Source organism: Gouania willdenowi, chromosome 18, assembly GCF_900634775.1.
Source record: "Gouania willdenowi chromosome 18, fGouWil2.1, whole genome shotgun sequence".
Classification (NCBI taxonomy): domain Eukaryota; kingdom Metazoa; phylum Chordata; class Actinopteri; order Blenniiformes; family Gobiesocidae; genus Gouania; species Gouania willdenowi.
The window spans coordinates 7,555,397-7,578,287 of record NC_041061.1 but is presented as its reverse complement, the minus strand read 5'-3'; the positions used below and the strand labels follow the sequence as shown (position 1 = coordinate 7,578,287).

Below are 22,891 nucleotides of genomic sequence, written 5' to 3'. Positions count from 1 at the left end.
GAGCTTGTGGTCACGTGACTGCCGTAAAGTGAAACGTTTTCCCAGGCATTCTCCAGGTCACATGACCTGGTGAAAGACGGTCCGTCTCCTCCAAACTTACATAGTCAATATTTCAAGAGCGAAGCCCCGCTTGGCGCATTGACACTGTGAAGTGCTATATATTGGCCTGAGGAACCATTTAAAATAACTTATATGGGTCAAAAAGTCCTCAGTGTACCTTTAAAAGAACTACTTTAAAGAACTCTAAATAAATACTTTTGAATATTTTGACTTATGTGTAGTCCTCTTTGTTGAAGTAAGCGTATCCGTCCATGTTCAAAGATATTTGAAGGTAAACTGATTCACACGTTATCACTCTGTTGATCTTCATTTTTTAAAGCCAAGTTGATTTTATTGGCTGAACATTACTGGATGTTACTTTTCCCTGTAGCCGTTACACGTAAGTTGACCAGAATATGACGAGACGTGGCAATTGTATTGCTGCTATATTGTATTGCTATAAAGGGTCACCTTAGTCATTTCACCCCATGAGAAATTTGTCAGAATAGCCATTGTTAAAAACACAATAAATGTGAGAAAGTTGGGAATTAATGCTACATTTCGGTTGTGTTTTATTTTGAAAGGACAGCGTCGCTGCTTTGTCTCCAGCTTGACTGTGAGCTGAACGGAGGGGGAGGTCAGTCATTATTTAGGGGGAAGAAAGAAAGAAACAAAGTTGTCGACCGTGCAAAGCACACGGAGTGTCTTGGACTATCTGGACTCTGTTCTCCACCTTCCCTCGTCCCCTTCGGCTTTTTAAAGTAACGGTGAGACTTTTATTTATTTTTTTGCTACTTTATTTCTTTGAAAACTATCCGAAGTTTTCCGCTACTATTGCCCGGAGTCCCGGAGGAGATTCAGGGGACGATAAAAGCGGTGAAGACGGACAGACGGAGCTCCTTCTGGCCTGTTTTAGTCTGAATTAAAGCTTCTACTTTGAAACTCCTGAAGATATTTCCCTCTTTTGTTGCTCCTTCCGTCCTGAGATGATCTGTACAGGCGGGCTGAGTCCTCTATCTGTGCACAAGAGGAGATTTTATCTGGTCTACACTGGACCCACATGAAGGACCATCTTCACCCTCCTGTTTCTCACTCATTGTGGTGCTAAAAAGCGGATTTTTTGTGGGCGGTCCTCAAACTAACTGTTTTTTTTTTTTTTTTTTGAGGATTGTTAGACGTTGCAGATGTGGAGCCACACGAGGGGCCACAAAGGAGGCCCCGAGCGGCCATAGGTCACACCAGCATCCCTGTGCGCGTGCGTGCGTGTGTGCTCGTGCTCGTGTGTGTGTTCAGACCTGGATCCAACACTCAGCACAGCCTACCTGATGACGTCACCAGATGTATTTATTCAAAGGAATCCTTTGTGTTGCTTTGACTCCTTTGTAAATTATTAATTTTTGGAATTTTGTATTTTTTTAATTTTTTTTTTGTATATTTGAGTTCGTTACGCTGCGGTAAGATCAGTTTGGATTTCATCATGGACCGGCCCATCAGTAAGCTGCTGGGGAAGCTGAAACTTACTGACTCGGGTAGCGTGAAGTTCAACAGTTCGAAGAAGAAACACGACTCGGTCAACAACGCGAACAATGGCAACCCAAGCAACGATGCGAGCGCATCCAGATCAGAACCGTTTTCCCTGGCTTCGGCAAACGGAGGCGACCGAGGAGGGATGCCACCCACGCCCTCTCCAGCTCCAGATATTGAGCAGCAGCCCCATCCTTCCACCTTGGCCCCCCTACGGCGCCCCTCCCTTCAGCAGAGAGCGTCTTGTTACCTGGGAGAAGGCGCGGACTCACACCTCAGACGGGAGTCTGGCCTGGGTCCGGAGGGCGACCTGCAGGGGCTCTTTGGGTCCAAGACGTCCCTGAACCAGCGGCGCTACTCCCTAGAGCTGCAGCAGCTGGTGAAGCGACAGCAGCTCCTCTCGCAGCCGCCGCCACTCTCCATCGCTCCGCCGTTTCCTGTTAACGCCGGGTATGGGTCGGCTCCCAGGGGGGTCACGGGGGAACCCGGGTTCCTCTCCGAGCCTGAGCGCCACAAGAGGTTCTCCCTTCAGGAGGCTTTGTTCTACAAGCGTCTGAGCACGGGTAGTGAACTGTGGGAGAGCCCCAGACCGGCATCACTGTCCCATCCGCCGCATCGACCCTCGGATATGACTGGCGGGGGCGGCGGCTTCTTCTGCCCCCCTGGGCCGACTTTGAGTCCGTGTTCCTCCTTCAGCCTCCAGGAGTCGGTCCTGGTCAGTCCCAGGTCCAGCTTCGCCTCCAGCACGGCCAGCGGCGGGGGTGGGGGGAGCCCAATGGGGAGCCGCTGCAGCAGCAACCGCACCAGCGGCATCAGTCTCGGCTACGACTCGCGCTCCTCAGCGTCGGGAGGGTTCCCCGTGATGCAGCAGTGTCAGTCGGTTCAAGTCGGCTATGGCGTTCCAGGAAGGAGTGGGATTCCTCCAGTAGAGGCCTGGAGTCAGTACCTGGAGCGCGGCGTGCGTCCGGGCGCCCAGGACAGCCGCCACTCCTATCCTCCCGCTGTGGGAAGCCCCGCCGCCATCTGCTACCAGGCTGGGTCCGAGTGGTGGGAGGGATCCAAGGGAAAGATGGAGGGAGCACGATATTCCGACCTGCCCGGGACGCAGTACCAAGAGGAGCTGACCCGCCTCCTCCTGAGGGACGCCGCACTGGAGGGGGAGGGGCTTCTGGCAGGTCTCAGACTGAAGGAGAAGTGTCAGGGCGCCATTTCGGCCACGTCCGCCGGAGGTTCAGGCAAAACTCAGGAGGAACCAGGAACCGGGAGGGAGGCGGTGGAAAAGCGACAAGAGTTCTTTGGTGAGACATTCCCGAATTTTTTAACAACTTCCTACAAACAAACCACAGAAAAGTTTCACTGTTTTTATCTCCATTGTAAACTGTTATTGACATTGTCAGAAAAGTTTCCCGCATTGCATTGTGGGATGTGGATGCATAGAAGAGTTATTGCTTCATTTTTACTGTGATTTATTGTGTTTATCCATTTTTGTTCCAGTTTCTTCTGAGAGACATTAAATTTCTGTCAGATTCAGATCTTTCCGTATAAACCTTAAAACACATCAACCTTTGTTTTGCCTCCAGTTTCATTTAAAACTACAGAAATGTGTTGGGAAGTTACTTCTTTGGCAGAGTTTTTGAAACAAACACAAGAAATCACAGTAAAAATGAAGTAAAAACACTTATCTGCATCTGTCTACAGAACTCCACATCCCACAGTGCAACGTGGGAAACTTTTCTGACAATGGCTGTGTTGTAAATGTCATACTAAGTCAGACGTCAAAATTAGCATATAGTGCATTCACATTAGCTAGTTTGGAAAGAATGAGTACGTGAGAAATGCCCTGACGTATACAATATGGGGACATTTTTGAAATATGCACAGTGGACACACTCGTCATACTCAACTGTCCCATGATGCATTGTGAGCGGAACGTAAAATCGTCCTGCGACCGGCTTCAAGCTAAAAATCAAATATCACCTTTTCAAAACAAAAGCATCAGTGAAGATCAAAACAAACTTTTAATCTGCAATTTTAACCTTTTCCATCTTTTTTTTTTCCTAACAAATGATCTTTGATTTATTGATCTGAGGCCTACACATTGTCTGTATCTGATTAAAAATGTGGTCTCCAGCAGCTTTAAAGAACTGAAAAGTTTCAGTTTGAATACACAAACTTCAAATAATTCCTAGAACTGTAAATTAACAAAACTTGAACACTTACCAGTAATACATTTTCTTTTATTGTCTTATCAACGTGTAAATACTGTAAAAACGTTGTGCTCTTTGGTTAAAAAAAAAAATTAAAAAAATGACCAAACCTTTGAGATGGATATACCACTATTAAAGCCTATTTTCACAGCTTCTTTTATCAAGATCTGAACATAAATGGAGTAAAATGAAACATTTGTTTTTCAATTATTAAAGGAAGCTATTTATTTTATTTTGGTTTTTCTTTTATTAAGGGTCAGCAACAGTGTGTAAGAGGACAAACCCACCCATTTATTATTAACCAATGGGTTAAAGACATTTTAACATTAAACATAAGAATATTCTACAATTAAAATAAAATAAATAACTTAATTAAAAGATGCAGAAATTGAAGCCTGAATAAGTCCTTCCAAAATAAAATTATGTTTTATATAGAAAATTTTAGATGCAGTTTGATTATGATAATTTAAAAAAAAAAAAATTTATGCTGATATTAGTTCGATAATTGATATTAATATCAAACCAGGACACCTTTAATCGTGATAGATTATAAGGTATAGACCTGTTATTAATAGTTTGAATAAAAAGATTAATTTGAATGCCATCTAAATTTTGCGGCCCACAAATTTTATAAAAATTTTTTTTATGATTAGAAAGGGGGGAAATGAAGGAAGAAATTAATTACAAAATTTTTAAAAAGTAGTTTTTTTGTTTTTTTTTAAAGAAGATAAAAAATAATAAATTTTGCAAACCGCTGAAAACATACCTATGACTAATTTCTGGGTCCTGGCCCACCAGTTGATAACCAATGTTTTTACACCATAAAGTGGTCTGTTATTGTAAAAATGAAAGGCCGTCAAGGATGGATGGATGTGTTAATAGAAGGAGTGGATGGACGGATACAAAGCCTGCAGAGACACGCAGCAGCACTGTAACGCAACACAGCGTTAGAAACAGGAAGTGTGTGTGTGTGTGTGGTTAGGAAAAAGCAGAGGATTGTGGGAGAAGACGTGGTGGTGCAGGTGAACACAGCAGTGTTTAAAGTGAACAGGGTGTGTTTTCTGCTGAGAGTGACTTCAGGCCACAGTAACGCAGCGTGTGAGTCATGACTAGTGTGTGTGTGTGTGTGTGGCTGCGGTGGCGGGTGTGTGCTTGCAGCTCTTTCTTCTTTTTTTTTTTCTCTCTCTCTCCCTGCTCAGGTATGTGCGCCCTGAGGCCACGCACAACACGGCTCTGCTCACAGCCATTAGTGAGACATCAGGCCGTAAAAAGACACACACACACACGCCGAACGCACAAAAACACTTAAAGACATAACATGAAAAACACCTCTGGGAAGAGAGAAAATGTTGTATTAATTTTAACATTTTCAGAGATATAAGAGAGAGTCTACAGTGGAGATCAAAACAAAGGTGAAAGTGGCAATTTCAACCTTTTACATCTTGATTTATTGATATTTAAGACCTACACCAAGGTTGTGTTGGAAATGTCACACTGACGTACTACACACTACAAACACTATGAATATATACTGCGATTAGTGACCAAAAATGGTGGAAAAGGTGTTAAGGATTTTAAAAACCACAGAAAATGGTTCAAAGTTGCAAAGTAGAGTGGCCAAAAACAGACTTCAAAGTGTCAATATTGAACAATTAGTTTATACTGGCAAATAATGGGCATGACAAATATGTTAATGTGGTTAAATTGGCAAAAACGTGCATGAAATATGGTTAAAAGAGGTTAAAAGTGACAATATGAGATAATAGGTGGGAAAAGAGGTGGAAAGGTTTTATAAGTGCTAAAAATGTCTATATAATATAGCAATGTAATAAGAATAATAATAATGTAGCAAAAATGCATTAACAGGAGCACAAATATGCCAAGAAAAAGTTATGAAAATGGGTTAAAATATGGTGAGTTTGGTGTAGCTGCAGAAAAAGGGTAAAAATAAGCAAAAATGGGCTGAAATTGTTAAAATTGTTTACTTTCTTCAAGGCATCTGGCGACTCCCTCCCAGTGTATCAAACCCCAAATGGTGGAAAAGGTGGTGAAATGGGATTTTAAAAACCACAGAATATCGTTAAAAGTTGCAAATTGGAGTGGCTGAAAATGGGATGGATTATTTTAAAAGTAGGAACAATTAGTTTAAACTGGTAAATGATGGGCATGACAAATCGTGAATGTGGTTAAATTGGAAAAAATAAGCATAAAATATGGTAAAAAGAGGTTATTAGTGACAATAATAGGGCAACATATGCAATATTAGGTGGGAAAAGTGATGGACAGGGTTTATAAGTGATGAAAATGTCTTGAAAGTTGAAAAAATGTGTAGAAAAACATTGACATTTGATATATAAAAAAAAGTGTCAGAAATGGGAGTAATGTAGCAAAAATGCATTAAAAGGGGCAAAAATATGGCAAGAATAAGTGATGAAAATAGGTTAAAATATGGCAAGTTTGGTGTATTTGCAGAAAAAAGGAAAAATTAAGCAAAAATGGGCTCAAATTATTCAGAAAATATTCCTGTCTCGCGACCCCAAATGGGGTCCTGACCCCAAGGTTGAGAACCCCTGCCTTTGGGACTGGCGTTTTGAAACGAGGTGAACAGAAAAAACACATTAAAGTTGTCAAACTTATGCTTTTCTAGGCTTTTTTATGATTTTAAAGTGAACAAAACGGCTCAAATTTAGTTTTTAATGGGAATAAAATGAAGCTACGTTCTACGGTTTTCCAAAGGATTTAAAGTAAACAAAAAAAAAAACATAAATATGGTTTTTTCAGTTATATTTCCTCCAGTTTTTATAAACCAAACCTCTGTACATCTGTGTAGCTCCTCGTGCACTGCGTCTCTGTTCAGACTTTATATTTAACTCTAAAGCCTCGGCCTGAATGCTCTACCCTGGCTTTGGCACAGACTTGTCTGTTCCTAAATACTGAAGCCACGGTCCAAGCTCACTGGAATTCCTGATTTGTGTGGCACTCCCTCCCTCGGCCACAATTGGAAAGGAAAAGAGGAAAAAAAAAAAACCAAACCAGTGAGGCCGAGCCTTAAATAGAGTTTAGAGAAAGAAAAGTAGAGCAACAGAATGTTGAGCTCAGAGTGACAGACGACGGATAGAGTTTGTAAATGTGACGGTTCTGCTCATGACCTTTAAAACTCTTAATATAAACCTAAGGCAGCAGGAACGCTGGAACTGTAAAGATTTTACAGTTATTTGTAACCTGTAAATACATTAAATGACTTGCATGCACAAAGTGACTCAAAAATAAACCAACTGTCTCAAAAATACTCAAATGAACAAAATTAGTCAAATACACAAAATGTCTCAAAAATACACAAAACAACTCAAAAAGATACACAGAAAAGACTAAAAAAATACACAAAAATAAACAAAATGACTCAAATGCACAAAATGGCTCGGAAATACACAAAACAACTAAAAAAATACACAAAATGACTCAAAAATAACCAAAATGACTCAAATGCACAAAATAGTTAAAAAATACACAGAAAAGACTCAAAAACACACAAAATGACTCAGAAATACACAAAACAACTAAAAAAAATATCCAAAATGGCTCAAAAATACACTTGGATGACAAAAAAAAAAAAAATACACAAAATGACTAAAAAATACACTAAAATGACAAAAAATGCACAAAATGACTCAGACACTTCAAATTACTCAAATACACAAAACTACTGAAGAATAAACAAAATGACTCAAATGCACAAATTCTCAAAAATGACTCAAAATGACTTAAAGAACACAATGTCTCAAGAAGAAAAACACATTAGACGACACTAAACAGTGTATTGTCAGTGACGTAAACAAGGTAAAGCTGACGTTAAATGTAATTCAGCAGCTGGAAGTGACTGAGACTTAACGAGCAGCTGAGTTTGTCCCTTCCCCTCCTCCGAACAGCCACGCCCCCTCGTGTTGATTGACAGCACTGTTAACCAATCGTTGATCGGTTCGTTCTTTGATCTAAACTTCCAGGATCTTCTCAGGAATGTTTAAAACTGATGACTCAGCACTTTGACGTCTGACTCGACCTTTAAAGTGTGAATGAGCAGAAAACGCTGCACAAGCACTGGTTTCACCTTCTGACCAGAGATAAAAAGTGACCCTTCGCTTCATTGATTCATAAAGAGCTCGAGCTGAGAACGTGCTTTTATTTTTAATGCTCATAATTCTCTATGTTTTGTTTCGGCAGTCGTCATGCTTTTATTTTGAAGGAAAAGTGATTTTTTTGGGTATTGAAATTGCTCTGAAGTGGGTGTGTGTTCCCCTCGTGGTACATCAGTGCATTACATGTAGAACAGGAAAACATTTCATCATCTTATCGTCTGAAAATGACCAAAATGTGAGGAATACATGAAAGATGTTGCTTTAAATCAGAGGTTTTCAACTCATGGATCAGGACCCAAAAGTAGGTCAAACAACAATTTTTTAAAATTGTTTTTTCTTCTGATTTATTTGTATAAAATTTCTTTTACTTTACGAAATGGAAAAATAAATATTTGTTAGAAATCAGGCCCAAAATGACACAGAAATGCTTCACGTGCATGTTTTAGGACAATATCACGCATTTATACATTATTCATCACCAGAAAACAGGCTATTGAATGTCAAGAAAGTTTGATAAATGAACAGTTATGTTCAATTCTGCCGATAATCCCGTTCAAAATCTCCCACTAAGTGTAACGGAGAAATTGGTAATCATGTTATCCAGTGGGTGGCACAAACGTTGCGATTCTCTGAGCTTTCTAAGAATTAAAGAACAGAATCAGAATCTGTTGTAGAAGCTTAAGTCAAACTTTTTAGAAAAATGGAATTTGACAGTTTGATAAACATACCACTTGTTTTTGTTATTGGTTCTTTAATTATTACATAGGGTGACCATACGTCCCGTTTTACCCGGACATGTCGTCTTTTCACTATTAGTCGACCAAAGAAAGAAAAAGAAATGGAGAATGAATGATCAGGAGGACGAGGAGAAAGAAAAAGACATTTTGTTTTGTGGCGCTGGTTTGTTTTTAAACACAGACTATTTATGATATGAACCTTGTTCAAGCTTTGACCAGAACCTGACAAAGCAAAAACCTACAGGTCCGACAGACATTAGGTGTTTCTATCAGAGCCTGACCTGAAACCGACAATTAAAACATATTTTTTTCTCATACAAATGACATAATTACGTTTGTTTTAAGCCTGCTTTTATTAATAAACATCTGTTAATGTCAACATCAGATCAGCGCACGTCAAACACGGGTGCGTAGTGCTTGTCGCGGCCCTAGAGACAGCAGTGGATCTATTTACATAATCAATGTATCAAATATCAGGATAATCCATGTTCTTGTGCAGAAAAATGAATGATTCAATAGTGGATGCTTGTGCTTGTTCCCTCTTTGCTCTGAGGACAGTGCACTGCGCTGAAGATGTTTTTTATTTTGCAGAGCAGCACGTACTTAACACAGCTGTTGCTGGACATATAATCATGTTTAGACCAAATTTTATAAACAGATAACAATGACCAGATTTCCCGGGGACCCTGAACGCATTCATTTAAATGACTAACTTTGCTAATATTTGCTCTATCTGAGAAATACCACCAGTTTCTGAAAGCTAATGAGTTTCTTTTTATATATATATATTTATAATATCATGTAGGAATCATTAAATACGCTGCTTTTGTGGTGACGACAAAATCGTCACACACAGCAGAGAGAAGAAAGGCTATAAAAGACCAAATACTGGTGGATTTAATGAAAAAAACCCTCCTGGATGATAAAACCTTTATGACGGTTCACAGAAACTTCTCCTATAGGAAGTTAAGGTCACAGTTATTTTATTTAAGTGTATATTTAATTGTCTGTAAGGATTAAGATTGTTTCAATGGTTGAGAGATTTTAAAAAGGTTTATATGACATTTTTCATGGACAGATTATTATAATGCATAATAAAGATGATCGACTCGTCACCATTGGTTTCAGAATGTTTTTAAGTCTTTGTTATAAAAGAGAGAAATTCATTTTTAAATCGTTATGGACAATACCAACCAGGGGCGTGTATTGCCTAGCATCTGGCGATACGATTGTTATCCATACATACATCCCGATATTAAAGTAGTAAAGTATAAATATATGACTTAAGAAATTTCTTTTTTGAAATGATAATTAAAAAAAAAAAAAATCTTTATAGATACATTTAGAATCGATCCGAGAATCGCGCAACGTAATATAGCGATATATCGCCGAATCGATTTTTTTCAACACCCCTAATACCAACTTATTTTGCCGTTAAAGGGAGATTCAAGAAAAGTATTTTGAGTATTCCAGCGTCGGCCCAAGTTTCCTCTTTTTATGGAAATCAAAATATGGTCACGCTAAATTACAGTTGGTTACCATTTATTTGTTCTTGCAAGTTTACAAGTACAAAGTGGTACAAAACACTTTTTTTTTTTTTAAAGTAATTATAGATATCGCATTAATGAACCGTGTCATATCGTCAGATTCATGGCAACGCACAGCCCTATTTTCCACTATTTATTGACCAATATTTGGAGGAAAGAAAAATGTTGAAACAAAGAAAAATGGGCATGTTTTCTCTAGTATTTATTTCTCTAGTGTTTAGAGTTTGTGGTAAAGTGTTGTTTTAGACACAGCTGCATATTGTAGGGGCTGATTATAATATAATGAGTGCTTACACATGGGACACAAACATTAGATTCACTGCTTTAAACACTGGTTTGTTCTTCTACGAGCTCACAGCCAAAAACCAGTGGGGAGTTTCCCTTCGTCAGTGACGGAGAACGAGGGGCTTTACCAGCGTTGGTGCTCCATGCGCACCTGGAATGCTTCGTAAACACTAAACCCCCCTCCCCTCCCCTCCCCCCCTGTGTCCGTAGGAACCTGTGTGAAATGTGGTAAAGGCGTGTACGGGGCGGACAACGCCTGCCAGGCCCTGGAAACCCTCTACCACACTCGCTGCTTCACCTGCGTCTCCTGTGGTCTGTACATTCACCAACACACACACACACACACACACACACACACACACACACACACACACACACACACACACACACACACACACACACACACACACACACACACACACACACACACACACACACACACACACACACACACACACACACACACACACGCCTAACATCTACGTCCCCCCCACAACAGGACGCACCCTGAGAAACAAGGACTTCTACAACGTCAACGGTTCTGTGTACTGTAAAGAGGATTACATGGTGAGAATCCCTCGCTTTGTTTTGGTTTTCATCTTCCCACAATGCATTGCTGCTGATCCTTACGTTCATCTTTTTTGCTCCTGATTACAGTTTTCAGGGTTCCAGGCGGCGGCAGAGAAGTGTAGCGTGTGTGGTCACCTCATCCTGGAGCAGGTGAGGGTTTATAGGGACTACGTTTCCCAGCATTCCTTTGGAGGAGTTAACAAAAAAAACAAAAAAAACCCTCAGTGACAACCTTCTGTTAGTTTCCCACGATGCATTCAAAGACTGGAATGTCTGTGGGTTTGTTTTCCTGAGAGAATGTGTCAACAAACAAGGCTCCGCAGGGATTATCTCCAAACTTTTTGACCGTATTTGGACCAAACTATGAATAAAAGGCGACTTATCTGATCTTTTTTAAACACACTCAATTATTTCACCAGAAAAGTTAAATAATGACATTATTAATAAAGTTTTCTAAATGCCCACAACACTTAAAATAAAGGTGCCAGAGAGGAATTTACACTATCATACATGACATTTGTTTTTTTATGTAGTTTTATGTGATTTTGTTCTTTGGAGTTTTTTTGTGGTCCTACACTGTTGTTGTTCTGTTCTTTTTGTTGTCATTTCCTCAAATTTTTGCATCATTTTGGGGTTTTTTTTGTTGTCATTTTGTTTATTTTACTCCTATGTATGTTTTATGTCATTTTGGGTTTTTATTTTCAGTTTTTTAGTAGTCATTTTGTATAATTCACCCTTATTTTGTGTTTTAGAGTCATTTTTGTTTAATTTTGTTGTCATCCATGTTCATTTTACTCTTATTTTGTACGTTTGTCATTTTTATGTGAATTTGTCATTTTGTATGTTGTTGTAATGTGTATTTTTGTCATTTTGTATTCTTGCAGTCATTTGTGGTTTTTTTCCTTCATTTTGTATATTTTACTCTTATTTTTATGTGACTGTAATTTTTGTGTTTTGGTTGTGATTTTTGTTTTGATTTTTTATGTTTTTATTGTATTTTTTTTTCATATTAGGGGCCAGACAAAGTTAGGCTGAGGGCCACACAAGGGCCCCCGGGTCACCAGTTGCCCATGTGCTATGTTAGAAATTCAGATGATGATCCATTTTTTAAAACAAGGATCCATGAATCTCTTTTTATAATAATCTGGTGGTCACCACATGCTTGGTTATATCTCTTTAAGGATCATTGTGTTCCACCCTTTCAAAGTAAAAGCCGTGTAAATGCGTGTTTCCACAGATCCTGCAGGCTCTGGGGAACTCGTACCATCCCGGCTGTTTCCGCTGTGTGATGTGTTCTAAAGCTTTGGACGGGGTCCCGTTCACTGTAGACCAGCACAGCAACATCTACTGTGTGGCCGACTACAACAAGTAAGAACGCGCAAACGCACACCTTATGTCTATCTGTGAATAACGTCTGTTCCTCTCTCTGCAGGACGTTTGCTCCTAAATGTGCTGCCTGCTTACAACCCATCCTCCCCACAGAGGTGAGCCCAGGTCACATGACCGATGCACACTTCCTGTCTGCGTCTCACACACACACACAGGCCGTGTTCTAAATGTCATATTAACGTACTACTCATACTAGGTTTGACGTCAAAATAAGTATGTAGTGAGTTCACGTTAGATAGTATGGAAAGATGGAGTGCATGAGAAATACCCAGATGTATACTATTGTATGTATACTAGTCATACTCACTGTACTCAATCTTATGAATATTACTAATAACTTAGTATGAGTAGTATGTGTACGTTAGTAGGAGTAGTAGTGTTAGTACGAGTAGTACGTTAGTATGAGATTGTTAGTATGAGTAGTACGTTAGTATGAGTAGTATGTTAGCATGACTAGTATGTTAGTTGTACGTTAGTAGTATGAGTAATGCGTGTACGTTAGTATGAGTCGTACGAAAGTATGATTAGTACGTTAGTATGACGAGTATGTTAGTTGTATGATAGTATGAGTAGTACGTCAGTATGAGTCGTATGTTAGTAATACGTTAGTATGAGTAGTATGTTAGTATGAGTCATATGTTAGTAATACGTTAGTATGAGTAGTATGTTAGCATGAGTCGTATGTTAGTAATACATTAGTATGAGTAGTATGTTAGTATAAGTCGTATGTTAGTAATACATTAGTATGAGTAGTATGTTAGTATGAGTCGTATGTTAGTAATACGTTAGTATGAGTAGTATGTTAGTATGAGTCGTATGTTAGTAATACATTAGTATGAGTCGTATGTTAGTAATACATTAGTATGAGTCGTATGTTAGTAATACATTAGTATGAGTCGTATGTTAGTAATACATTAGTATGAGTAGTATGTTAGTATGAGTCGTATGTTAGTAATACGTTAGTATGAGTAGTATGTTAGTATGAGTCGTATGTTAGTAATACGTTAGTATGAGTAGTACGTTAGTATGAGTAGTATGTTAGTAATACATTAGTATGAGTCGTATGTTAGTAATACATTAGTATGAGTAGTATGTTAGTGTGAGTCGTATGTTAGTAATACGTTTGTATGAGTAGTATGTTAGTATGAGTCGTATGTTAGTAATACATTAGTATGAGTCGTATGTTAGTAATACATTAGTATGAGTAGTATGTTAGTATGAGTCGTATGTTAGTATGAGTAGTACGTTAGTATGAGTAGTATGTTAGTATGTCGTATGTTAGTAATACGTTAGAATGAGTAATACGTTAGTATGAGTAGTATGTTAGTATGAGTCGTATGTTAGTAATACATTAGTATGAGTAGTATGTTAGTATGAGTCGTATGTTAGTAATACGTTAGTATGAGTAGTACGTTAGTATGAGTCGTATGTTAGTAATACGTTAGAATGAGTAGTACGTTAGTATGAGTAGTATGTTAGTATGAGTAGTACGTTAGTATGAGTCGTATGTTAGTAATACGTTAGAATGAGTAGTACGTTAGAATGAGTAGTATGTTAGTATGAGTCGTATGTTAGTAATACGTTAGTATGAGTAGTACGTTAGTATGAGTCGTATGTTAGTAATACGTTAGAATGAGTAGTACGTTAGTATGAGTAGTATGTTAGTATGAGTCGTATGTTAGTAATACGTTAGTATGAGTAGTATGTTAGTATGAGTCGTATGTTAGTAATACATTAGTATGAGTAGTACGTTAGTATGAGTTGTATGTTAGTAATACGTGAGTATGAGTATAGTATGAGCCATTTCCAACACAGCCACCATGTTTAATCACTTCCTGATTTGTGTATCAGGGCAGTGAGGAGATCCTCAGAGTGGTTTCTATGAACAAGGATTATCACTTTGAGTGTTACCACTGTGAGGTGAGCAGCAGCGTCACACCTGGTCACCTGATCAGCTGATCCATGTTCTTGCTCTGATCTGATCCATGTTTTTCCTCCTCCAGGAATGTCAGAAGCAGCTCTCGGACCAGCCTGGTTCCCAGTGCTTCCCTCTGGACTCTCACCTCCTCTGCCACTTGTGTCACATGACCAGAGTTTGCTCTACACACAACATTCCTCCACCACCCACCTCCCACTGAGGAGCCTCTATGCAGCTGTAGATCTCTATCAATACTGTTAATATGATGTATAAAAACCTGCTGATGGGTCTCATGTACACGTGTTCTCCTGCTGTACTTTAGTCATAAAGGGAAACGGATCAACTACTGCCTGTTAGCTGTGGAAGAACAAAGGGACTGTGCTGAGGTGGGCTGTGCACAAACAGACGAGAGGACGAATGCAGACACTTCTGCACGATGGAAAGACGAGGAGCTAAAGGGACAGATGTGTTAGCGCGTTAGCATGTTAGCTGTAAATCATGAGATAAAAAAATTCAAGCTGGGAATTATCACTTGATAAAGTTTGGAGAACTTGGACTGAAGTATTTATCGGCTCTTAATTAAATGACGGATTCCGGATCAGGTTTGGATTCTGTGTCCTCGGACTCGTCACCCGTCTGTGCTTTAACGCTAGCAAACGTTTTGCACTTAACTTTTACTGTAAGAGATTTGTTGATCTGTATGAGAGGGTAAAGACATTGCTGTAATAAATGTTCTCATTGGATCTCACACATGGAGGGAAAACTGTGGTGGACGGTGTTTAAATTAATTTGATGATTTAGTCTTAAACCCTAGTGTCGTCATTCCTACACAGAGCTTTTATTTTGTTTCTGGTTGTTTTTCTGCTTCAGGTGGTGTAGCCTATATTTATAAAAGACATTTTCATCCAATCGTGTCTTAACTGTCATCTGTTGCCATGGTTACATAGCACAACAAGACAACCAAGACACAAACAAGTCATATTTCATAAAGATCGGTCAATTACGAACCAATAGAAATGGAACATTTTTTTTTAATCTGACCCAGTATTAGTATGTTGATCTGGATCCCTTTCAAAATTCAGTGGAAATATCTAGAGCCTAGGTTCTCAAAGTGGGGTACGCAAAGTGTCGTAGGAGGTGCATGAATGACAATTAAAACCACGGACAACATTGGAAACTAGAATATAAATAGAGCAGCTAATGCAAGGTTAATGCTAAGTCAATGCTAATGCTCGGTTAATATTGCTCGGCTAATGGTAATGCTAGGTTAAAGCTAATGCTATTGCTAGGCTAAATGTTTATCTGTCAGCAAGATAACTTGAAAATTTGTGAACAAATTAAATTTTCAGGAAAATTTTTGTTGATATTTCATGATGCTAATTTACTTTTATTTTAAACTATTTTTAAGTTGCCATTTACATGATCAATATAAATCAAATAAAATCCTACATTCATATAATTTTAACTGTATAGAATTTAATATACTGTATTGTCTTCATTGAGAGTAAAGGTTTCAGACCCCTGGGGTAGGTGAAGCCTGCTAACGTTGAGACATCTTGGATATACTTATCCAGCTTCGTAGTACAGGCCCAATATGACAAGTGTACCGTAAGAAATGCCTCAGCAGCAAAAGCCGTACAAACTACTGAAACCTATGAGCCAGGCAGCTGCAAACAGTTTTAAGTAAAAACAAACCACTGGGTTTCCATCACAAAGACAACTCCTCTAACAGTTGAAACCACTAACCTGGATTGGAGTTTAACTTGAAGATGTGTCACCTCTCCTCCTCCAAATATCTTCTTCAGTTCTGAAACTGACTGACGTTAGTCTGGGATTAATAGTGTGGAGCTAATTAGCCTTGATTAGACACATATTTAACACTGGCAAGAGGAAAAAAGGAAGGAGAGGGATCAGACACAACCTCTAATATCTATAATCTACAGAAATATACCTTAGACAAAGGGTTCTCAACCTTCAGGTCAGGACCCCATTTGGAGTATCCGAGGTTGAAAGACACTGGATTATTGAGAGCAACCAAAAGCAGCACAAATTGTCATTTTGATCTAAAAATCAGGCTGAATGTTTCACTCTAATAGAAAACAATGGAATGTTTACAGGCAGTGGGGCCGTGTGACATCATCAATCACATGACTTCAAGATGGCGGAATACAGGCTCTAAAATGGTAAAGTGTTCCCATTTTTAAAAGTTAATTAAGTATCGAGATACTGAGAAGGGGTCGCCAGATGCCTTCAATAAAATTTTAGCCAATTTCTGCTTATTTTTAACATTTTTCTACAACTATACCAAACTTGCCATATTTTAATCTATTTTCATCACTTTTCCTTGCCATATACATATATATATTTTACTCCTTTAAAAGGCATTTTTGTTACATTACTCTAATTTCTGTCACTTCATCACATTTCTAAAGTTTCTTCACTTTGAAGACATTTTTGGAACTTATAAACATTTTCCACCACTTTTCCCACCTAATGTTGCATATTTTGACCCATTATTGTCACTTTTAACTTCTTTTCACCATATTTCATGCTTATTTTTTTGCCAACATTTGTGATTTGTCATTCCCATTATTTGCAGTTTAAACTAATTGTTCCAATATTGACACTTTGAACACTTTTTACCACTTTGTCAGTTTATGTCCATTCTAATTTTCAACTTTTAACCAAAAAAAAAAAAATCCCATTTCACCACCTTTGGTCACATTTAACCCATTTTATTTCTGATTAAAGTAAGAATTTACATTTTTAAAATGACTATACACTATGGCGCAAATAAAAAAACTTCTGTTATTCAATGTTCATGTCTGTGTTCAATCACCTTTAGGTACAGTGGGGGTCCCCGGTCTCTGGCACATTTATTTTGGGAGTCGCAGGCTTAAAAGTTTGAAAACCACTACATCAAAAAACAAAAGTGAAGAAATCGAAACCAACAGCGATAATGAATGTAGATTTAATCATTTTTCCTTTAAACTCTGGGTACATTCAGCACGTTCATTAGAAGACAAAAAAGCTTCAACTAAAAACAAAACGAAAAAGTATTAAAAGTCAAACCATCAACTCTATAAGACGACGACAACAAGGTGTTTGTCTTCACGCTTTTATTTCTAAATATTTCCTCCTTCAGCTTCCACGAAAGAAACCTAGAGGAGGGTTTTTATTTTATTTTAAATCTTAACTTCCTGAAACACACAAAACTGTAAAAAAAAAAAAGATGAAAGGAAAACATTATTTACTGCTCACTTGGACCAAGGCCAAGGTTAGCGTGGATTTCTTAACTCTGTGCTGAACATTAAAACGTCCTAAAACTGAGGAAGAGGAGGATGAAGGAACGCTGAACCAGGACTGAAACAGAAGAGGAGGAACTTTGGAAGACGAGAGGAGGAAAAGGAGGAAGATGAAGAACCCACTGATTAATCGAGGGAATGAACGCAGTGCGTGACAGACTTCCTGTTCCGTCCTCAGGGGCGTCGCTCCCTCTGGTTGCTACGGCTACGGGAGCGCCGCCTCCCGCCCACTGCGGGCGGCCTGCGTCTGGAGTGCAGGTGGGTGCTGTCCTTCTTCTTCTCTCCCTCTTTATCTTTGTCTCGGGTGCGTTCTCGCTCCCTGTCGACGTTGTTTCCTCTAGTGGTGGCGCTAGCGCTAGCTGCGGCGTTCGTCGTGACTCCGCCTTCTTTCTCTCGGGCCTTCAGCCGTTCTTTTTCCCCCTCCTCGCGTTTCTTCTGCTCCTCCTCCTGCAGCTCTTTACGTCGCCGCTCTCGCTCCTTCTGTCGCTCAACGCGTTCGCTGACTCGCAGCGCCGCCTGGTGGACAAACACAGGCAGGACATAAATCAGTGTCTAACATTGTTCATGTCCTTTATTTAAAAAAAAAAAAAAAACATGTTTCATGTTCTCAGGTAAACGCTATAAGCATCAGATCAGATATTTCACTTTGAAATGGTAAACAGACTGGGCATGTCTTAACTGCTCTAGAAGCCCCTCCCATAATCAAGACCTTTTTTTTTTTAAATTTCCAGCCTCAACACACATCAGCCAAAACCTCAGGGTGTACTTCCTGTATTTTTTAATTACAAAATCATAATAATTTGTAGGGCTATAATGGGATTTTTATTTTTCACAATATATAAAGAAAAACAACCTTTATAACGATATGAATTTGCTTTAAAGCTTATTGTGTCTTAAAGGGATCCTCCACTGTTTTTACAAATGTGGCCAAAAATCTTTAAAATGTACTCATTAGAAGATCAATGCATAGCAAAACACATTATTGTGCACGATATTTGTTTTATTAATTTTTATAAATGGGACTAGTTTACTGTTTTAGAGCATGTGTTCCGCCATCTTGAAATCATGTGATTGATGTCACATGGCCACACTGCCTGTAAAACTCCCATTCAGCAGCTTTTTTTTGGTCTAAATGCCAACTTTTGGTTGCTCTAAATAATCAGGAAAAGTTAAAGATGTCGATGTAAACCTCTTGTTTACGGAAAAAGAATAAAAACAGTTTTGACCGGAGAAAAGATCTGACTTCAGGGTGTTTAAGGGGTTAAGGTCCCTTAGGAGAGCTCTTCTTCTCTGCCCCATTGTCTACTACCAAACAGCAAAGTTGGAACAGTCGCCCCCGGACACTCAGATTTTCTCGGGTCACAACTGTTTTTATTCTCTTTCTGTAAACATATGAGGTTTACATTGGCATCTTTAACATTTACGAACTATTTCAGAGGTTCCCAACCTTTTGCGGCTTGTGACCTCATTTTGATCTCACAAATGTCCAGCGACCCCAGAGACATTTTTTTTCTGATCAAGATTAATAAAGTGTGGTACAAATAAAGAGTATCCACCTCAGATATTTTTATACTGCATTTTATTTGAACTAGATTTATATTAGAGGAGGTTTAGGATACAGTTATTTGATAATTATTGTGTGTGATGAGTGGAAAAAAAAAAGAATTTAAAAAATTAAATTTTTATCCTTCTTTTGTTTTTTACCAATTACTAGACATTTCAGGCAACCTCATTTTAACTCCAGACGACCACACATGGGGTCCCAACCCCAAGGTTGAAGGACCTTGGATTATTGAGAGCAACCAAAAGCAGCACAATTTGTAATTTTGACCTAAAAAAAAGCTGCTAAATGATCTAAAAAACAGGCTGAATGTTTCACTCTAATAGGAAACAATGGGATGTTTACAGGCAGTGTAAACATTACGTGTGACATCATCAATCACATGATTTCAAGATGGAGGAACACAAGGTCTAAAACGGTAAAATAGTCCCATTTTTAAAAGTGAATAAAACAAATATGGTGCAAAATAATGTGTTTTATTAAACATAGATCTCTTAAGTACATTTTAAAGGTTTTCGGCCACATTTGTAAAAACAGTGGAGGATCCCTTTAATCATTGAGTTCTATTGCATATAGACAGTGTTTAGTAGTTTGGCTCCACCCCCCACATCGAGTGAAGCCTCACCTGTTCCTCAGTGAGCGGTAGCCAGTAGATACATGGAGCTGCTTTGGTTTTAAGGAAGAGGTCATCCAGCATTTTGGCAGGAGGTTCATCTGGTTTCTCTGATGGACATAAAACAAGCAGAGCATGAGGGAGATCACGTGCACACAGATTTCATCTCATTCTGTGCGCTCCTCTCACCTTTCTTGTCGCTCTTCTTCTCTTTACTCCTGGCTCTCTCTCTCCTCCTCTTCTCTCTGGACCGTGAGCGTCGTCCGTCCTCTCCCGGTCGGGCGAACTCTCTGATCTTGTCTCGGTCCCACTCCCTCTCGCCGCGTGCTCTCTCCCTCCTCTCCATCTCCCTCTGCCGCTCGGCCCAAAGGTCCCGGACTCCTCGCTCTCGCTCCTTTTCCCGCTCCTTGTCTTTGTTCCGCTCAGGCATGAGCGGGGGCAGCCGTGGCTGAGGGGCGCCGGGCGGGACCACCTGGTCCTCCTCCGGCTCGACCTTCAGGAGCCCTCTGTGGATGTCCAGCTGGAGCGAGGCAAAGGAGGAGGTCAGATATCTAATGAAAGGACGAGGTACGGATGTGTTCCTTTACCTGTTTCTGCTCGCTGAAGTCCACGCTCAGCACTTTAGGGTTACTCGTCGGCCACTTCACACCATGGAGAGCAGTGCGTGTCGCCGCCGCTTCTTCACTGGTGGCGTACTGCGATGACGAGAGAACAAGAGTTAGAATTCCAGCAAAATTTATTTTGTCTTCTTTTTTGAAACATGTTAAGGTTTCATTCATTCACAACTTTTTTCTGGAAATTCCCTTAATCTCATGAAATATCCTTTGATCTCCTGAAATTTCAGGAGATCACAGTACATTTCAAAGTAAATTTCAGGAGATCAAAGGAAATTTGCCCTGAAACAAGTATAAAGAAGAATAAATGAAACCATGACATATTAGGACAAGAGTTAGTCTCTAGAAAAACAGACGACTAAACAAGATCTAAAAATAAAAATAAAAACCTCAATCAGATCAGATATTTCACCTTTGACCTTGTTGTAAAGCCACTGTTCCAGAAGCCCCACCCATATCAGGGCATTTTTTTTTTAATTTCCAGCCTTGATGTACATCAGCCAAGCCTCAGGGTGTACTTACACTTTAAATACCTTAATGCATGGTTTTTCAACCTTGGGGTAGGGGCCCCATGGGGGGGTTGCCTGAAATGTGTAGTAATCTTTTATTTTATTTTTAATTACTGATTAAAATGATGTTTTTTTTTTATTTTATGTATTTTTGTATTTTGCAGAATTCAAAACACATATATAATATGGATATAGAAGAGGCAGAAATGAATGATAAATTATTAAAAAAATTAAGATAAATAAATAAAAATTAAATAAAATAAAATTAAAATACAATCAAATCCAGTTAAAAAACAAAAGGTTGGACCACAACAAAATTCTTAAAAAACCCCCAAAAAACTTCAAAGGCATCAACAGTTTTTAGCGACAGACTCTTATAACCACCTCTCTAACGACCCGGCTTCACTTACCGTCACCAAACAGTGAGACTTGATCTTGTCGATCCAGAATCCTTCCTCAATTACGGTCCCGGTGCGGTTCAGCAGCTCCTTCAGCTGACCCAGTGTGAACGGACGCACCTGGAGGGAGAAAAGAAGAACATTAGTACCAGCACAGGAAAGCTTCAGTCCTAAAGTGTGGACTGCTGCCCTCTGGTGGGTAAAGGAGGCACTGCAAAGAGTAGAATCAGATTATCAACTGCTCTGGCTTCTAGATCTATAGGCTCTGATTTGATTCCAGTTTTTGAAATCTCGATTACAAATTAACTTTTGATCATTGATTGATATGATCTTGATAATGACTGATCTTGCTTTTAACACGAGTCAGCTGCTGAATTATTTGACTTCTCTTTTAACACATCACAGCACCTTCAATATGATGTAATGTAATTAAAATATCTCAAAACTAAGAGGAATTGCCTGAGAATTTGAAAGATGTAAATAAATAATAACAGTGTAAAAAAATGATTCGGCAATATTTCACCGCACGATCATCGTATCGATCCAAAAAATGTCCAAATAGATTTTTTAAAATCATTAAAAAAAAAATTTAAAAAATATACTACTATACTTTCCAGCACGACACTGTACGTCCGCGTCTGTTTTTTTTTTTAAGAAATATTAGCAGCGGATGAGGTAGTTTTGGTCTTTTTATAGACACGTAAAGTTAGACAGAATTTCAGAGACGCACCAGGTTTTTCACGTGGATGATGTTGGAGACTTTTCCTCTAGGCGGTGACGGCTGCCTGTTGGTGCGGACGGGGTCATCGATGGTGACGGAGACGCCAGATTTCTGCTGACTGATGGAGCGACGGACAAATCCGTCACCATGAGCAACTGTAGGGAAAGATAAACACGGACGTGAAGGTTTGAAGAGTGAACAGAGGAATTCAAACGGCATCGGAGCATTTTAAACGTACATTTCTTTTCGTCTACATCATGGACGGTGACAGACGGCGTCTCTGAGACTTCCTCTGATTGGCTGTCCTTCCTTTTATCTCTGGGAGTTATGTCTAGAGGTTCTCTCTCCATTTTCACCTTGTGGTCCTCCTCCTGCTCTTCTTCTTCCCTTTCATTTGTTTGTCCATTTTCCTGATCATCACCAGGGACGACCTGAGGAGAGAATGGATTTAAAGAACTTCCTTAATTACATTATAATACAAACAGCTCAAAGAAGGACAAAGACCAAACAGCAGTGTGACAAAGATTCTCCTTTTCCCTCCATCTTGGTACTGACCTGTGTGACCGTACGGCGGATCTTCAGGTCATTGTCCGGTTCCACTCTGTCTGTTTCCAGGTTTTCCTCGTCTCCAGACATCTGCAGCTCCTCTGGGTGAAGTTCCACCACGCCGTCCTGGGGCACTTTGATGTCTGGGATCAAGGACTGGAGGACAGGGGACGTAAGACGGTCAGATCCAAAAAGTCACATCCTAGGCTACATATTAAACACTTTGGCCACAGTTGCATGATGTTTTTTTAAATCAGAATTCATTATTCAGAATT

At 39.3% G+C, this 22,891-nt stretch overlaps 2 protein-coding genes across 3 annotated transcripts in view; one reads left to right on the top strand and one right to left on the bottom strand.

Annotated features, from left to right (window-relative positions):
- Positions 1 to 663: 663 nt before the first annotated feature.
- ajuba (ajuba LIM protein) lies at positions 664 to 15,258 on the top strand. Its single transcript, XM_028474485.1, has 8 exons — positions 664 to 2,861; positions 10,683 to 10,784; positions 10,972 to 11,039; positions 11,130 to 11,192; positions 12,280 to 12,410; positions 12,475 to 12,526; positions 14,283 to 14,351; positions 14,435 to 15,258. The coding sequence occupies exons 1-8, from the start codon at positions 1,517 to 1,519 to the stop codon at positions 14,567 to 14,569; spliced, it is 1,965 nt and encodes a 654-aa protein (XP_028330286.1). The 5' UTR covers positions 664 to 1,516; the 3' UTR covers positions 14,570 to 15,258.
- A 2,046-nt stretch (positions 15,259 to 17,304) lies between these two features.
- Positions 17,305 to 22,891, bottom strand: part of acin1b (apoptotic chromatin condensation inducer 1b) — a 29,685-nt gene continuing 24,098 nt past the window's right edge. For both annotated transcript variants that reach the window (XM_028474172.1, XM_028474173.1), the window contains exons 10-17: positions 22,626 to 22,772; positions 22,309 to 22,501; positions 22,080 to 22,225; positions 21,362 to 21,469; positions 20,416 to 20,523; positions 20,018 to 20,348; positions 19,841 to 19,938; positions 17,305 to 18,170 (exon numbers count right to left, since the gene is read on the bottom strand). In XM_028474172.1, coding sequence (XP_028329973.1) covers positions 17,829 to 18,170; positions 19,841 to 19,938; positions 20,018 to 20,348; positions 20,416 to 20,523; positions 21,362 to 21,469; positions 22,080 to 22,225; positions 22,309 to 22,501; positions 22,626 to 22,772 — 1,473 coding nt within the window. In that variant the 3' untranslated portion in view covers positions 17,305 to 17,828. The remainder of the gene's footprint in view (positions 18,171 to 19,840; positions 19,939 to 20,017; positions 20,349 to 20,415; positions 20,524 to 21,361; positions 21,470 to 22,079; positions 22,226 to 22,308; positions 22,502 to 22,625; positions 22,773 to 22,891) is intronic.

Bases quoted from the DNA above. Each gene is read 5' to 3' on its own strand.
- ajuba (XM_028474485.1), top strand. From the start codon at position 1,517: ATGGACCGGCCCATCAGTAAGCTGCTGGGGAAGCTGAAACTTACTGAC. The intron at 2,862-10,682 runs GTGAGACATTCC...CTGTGTCCGTAG, and splicing joins AAAGCGACAAGAGTTCTTTG to GAACCTGTGTGAAATGTGGT. The intron at 11,040-11,129 runs GTGAGAATCCCT...TCCTGATTACAG, and splicing joins ACTGTAAAGAGGATTACATG to TTTTCAGGGTTCCAGGCGGC.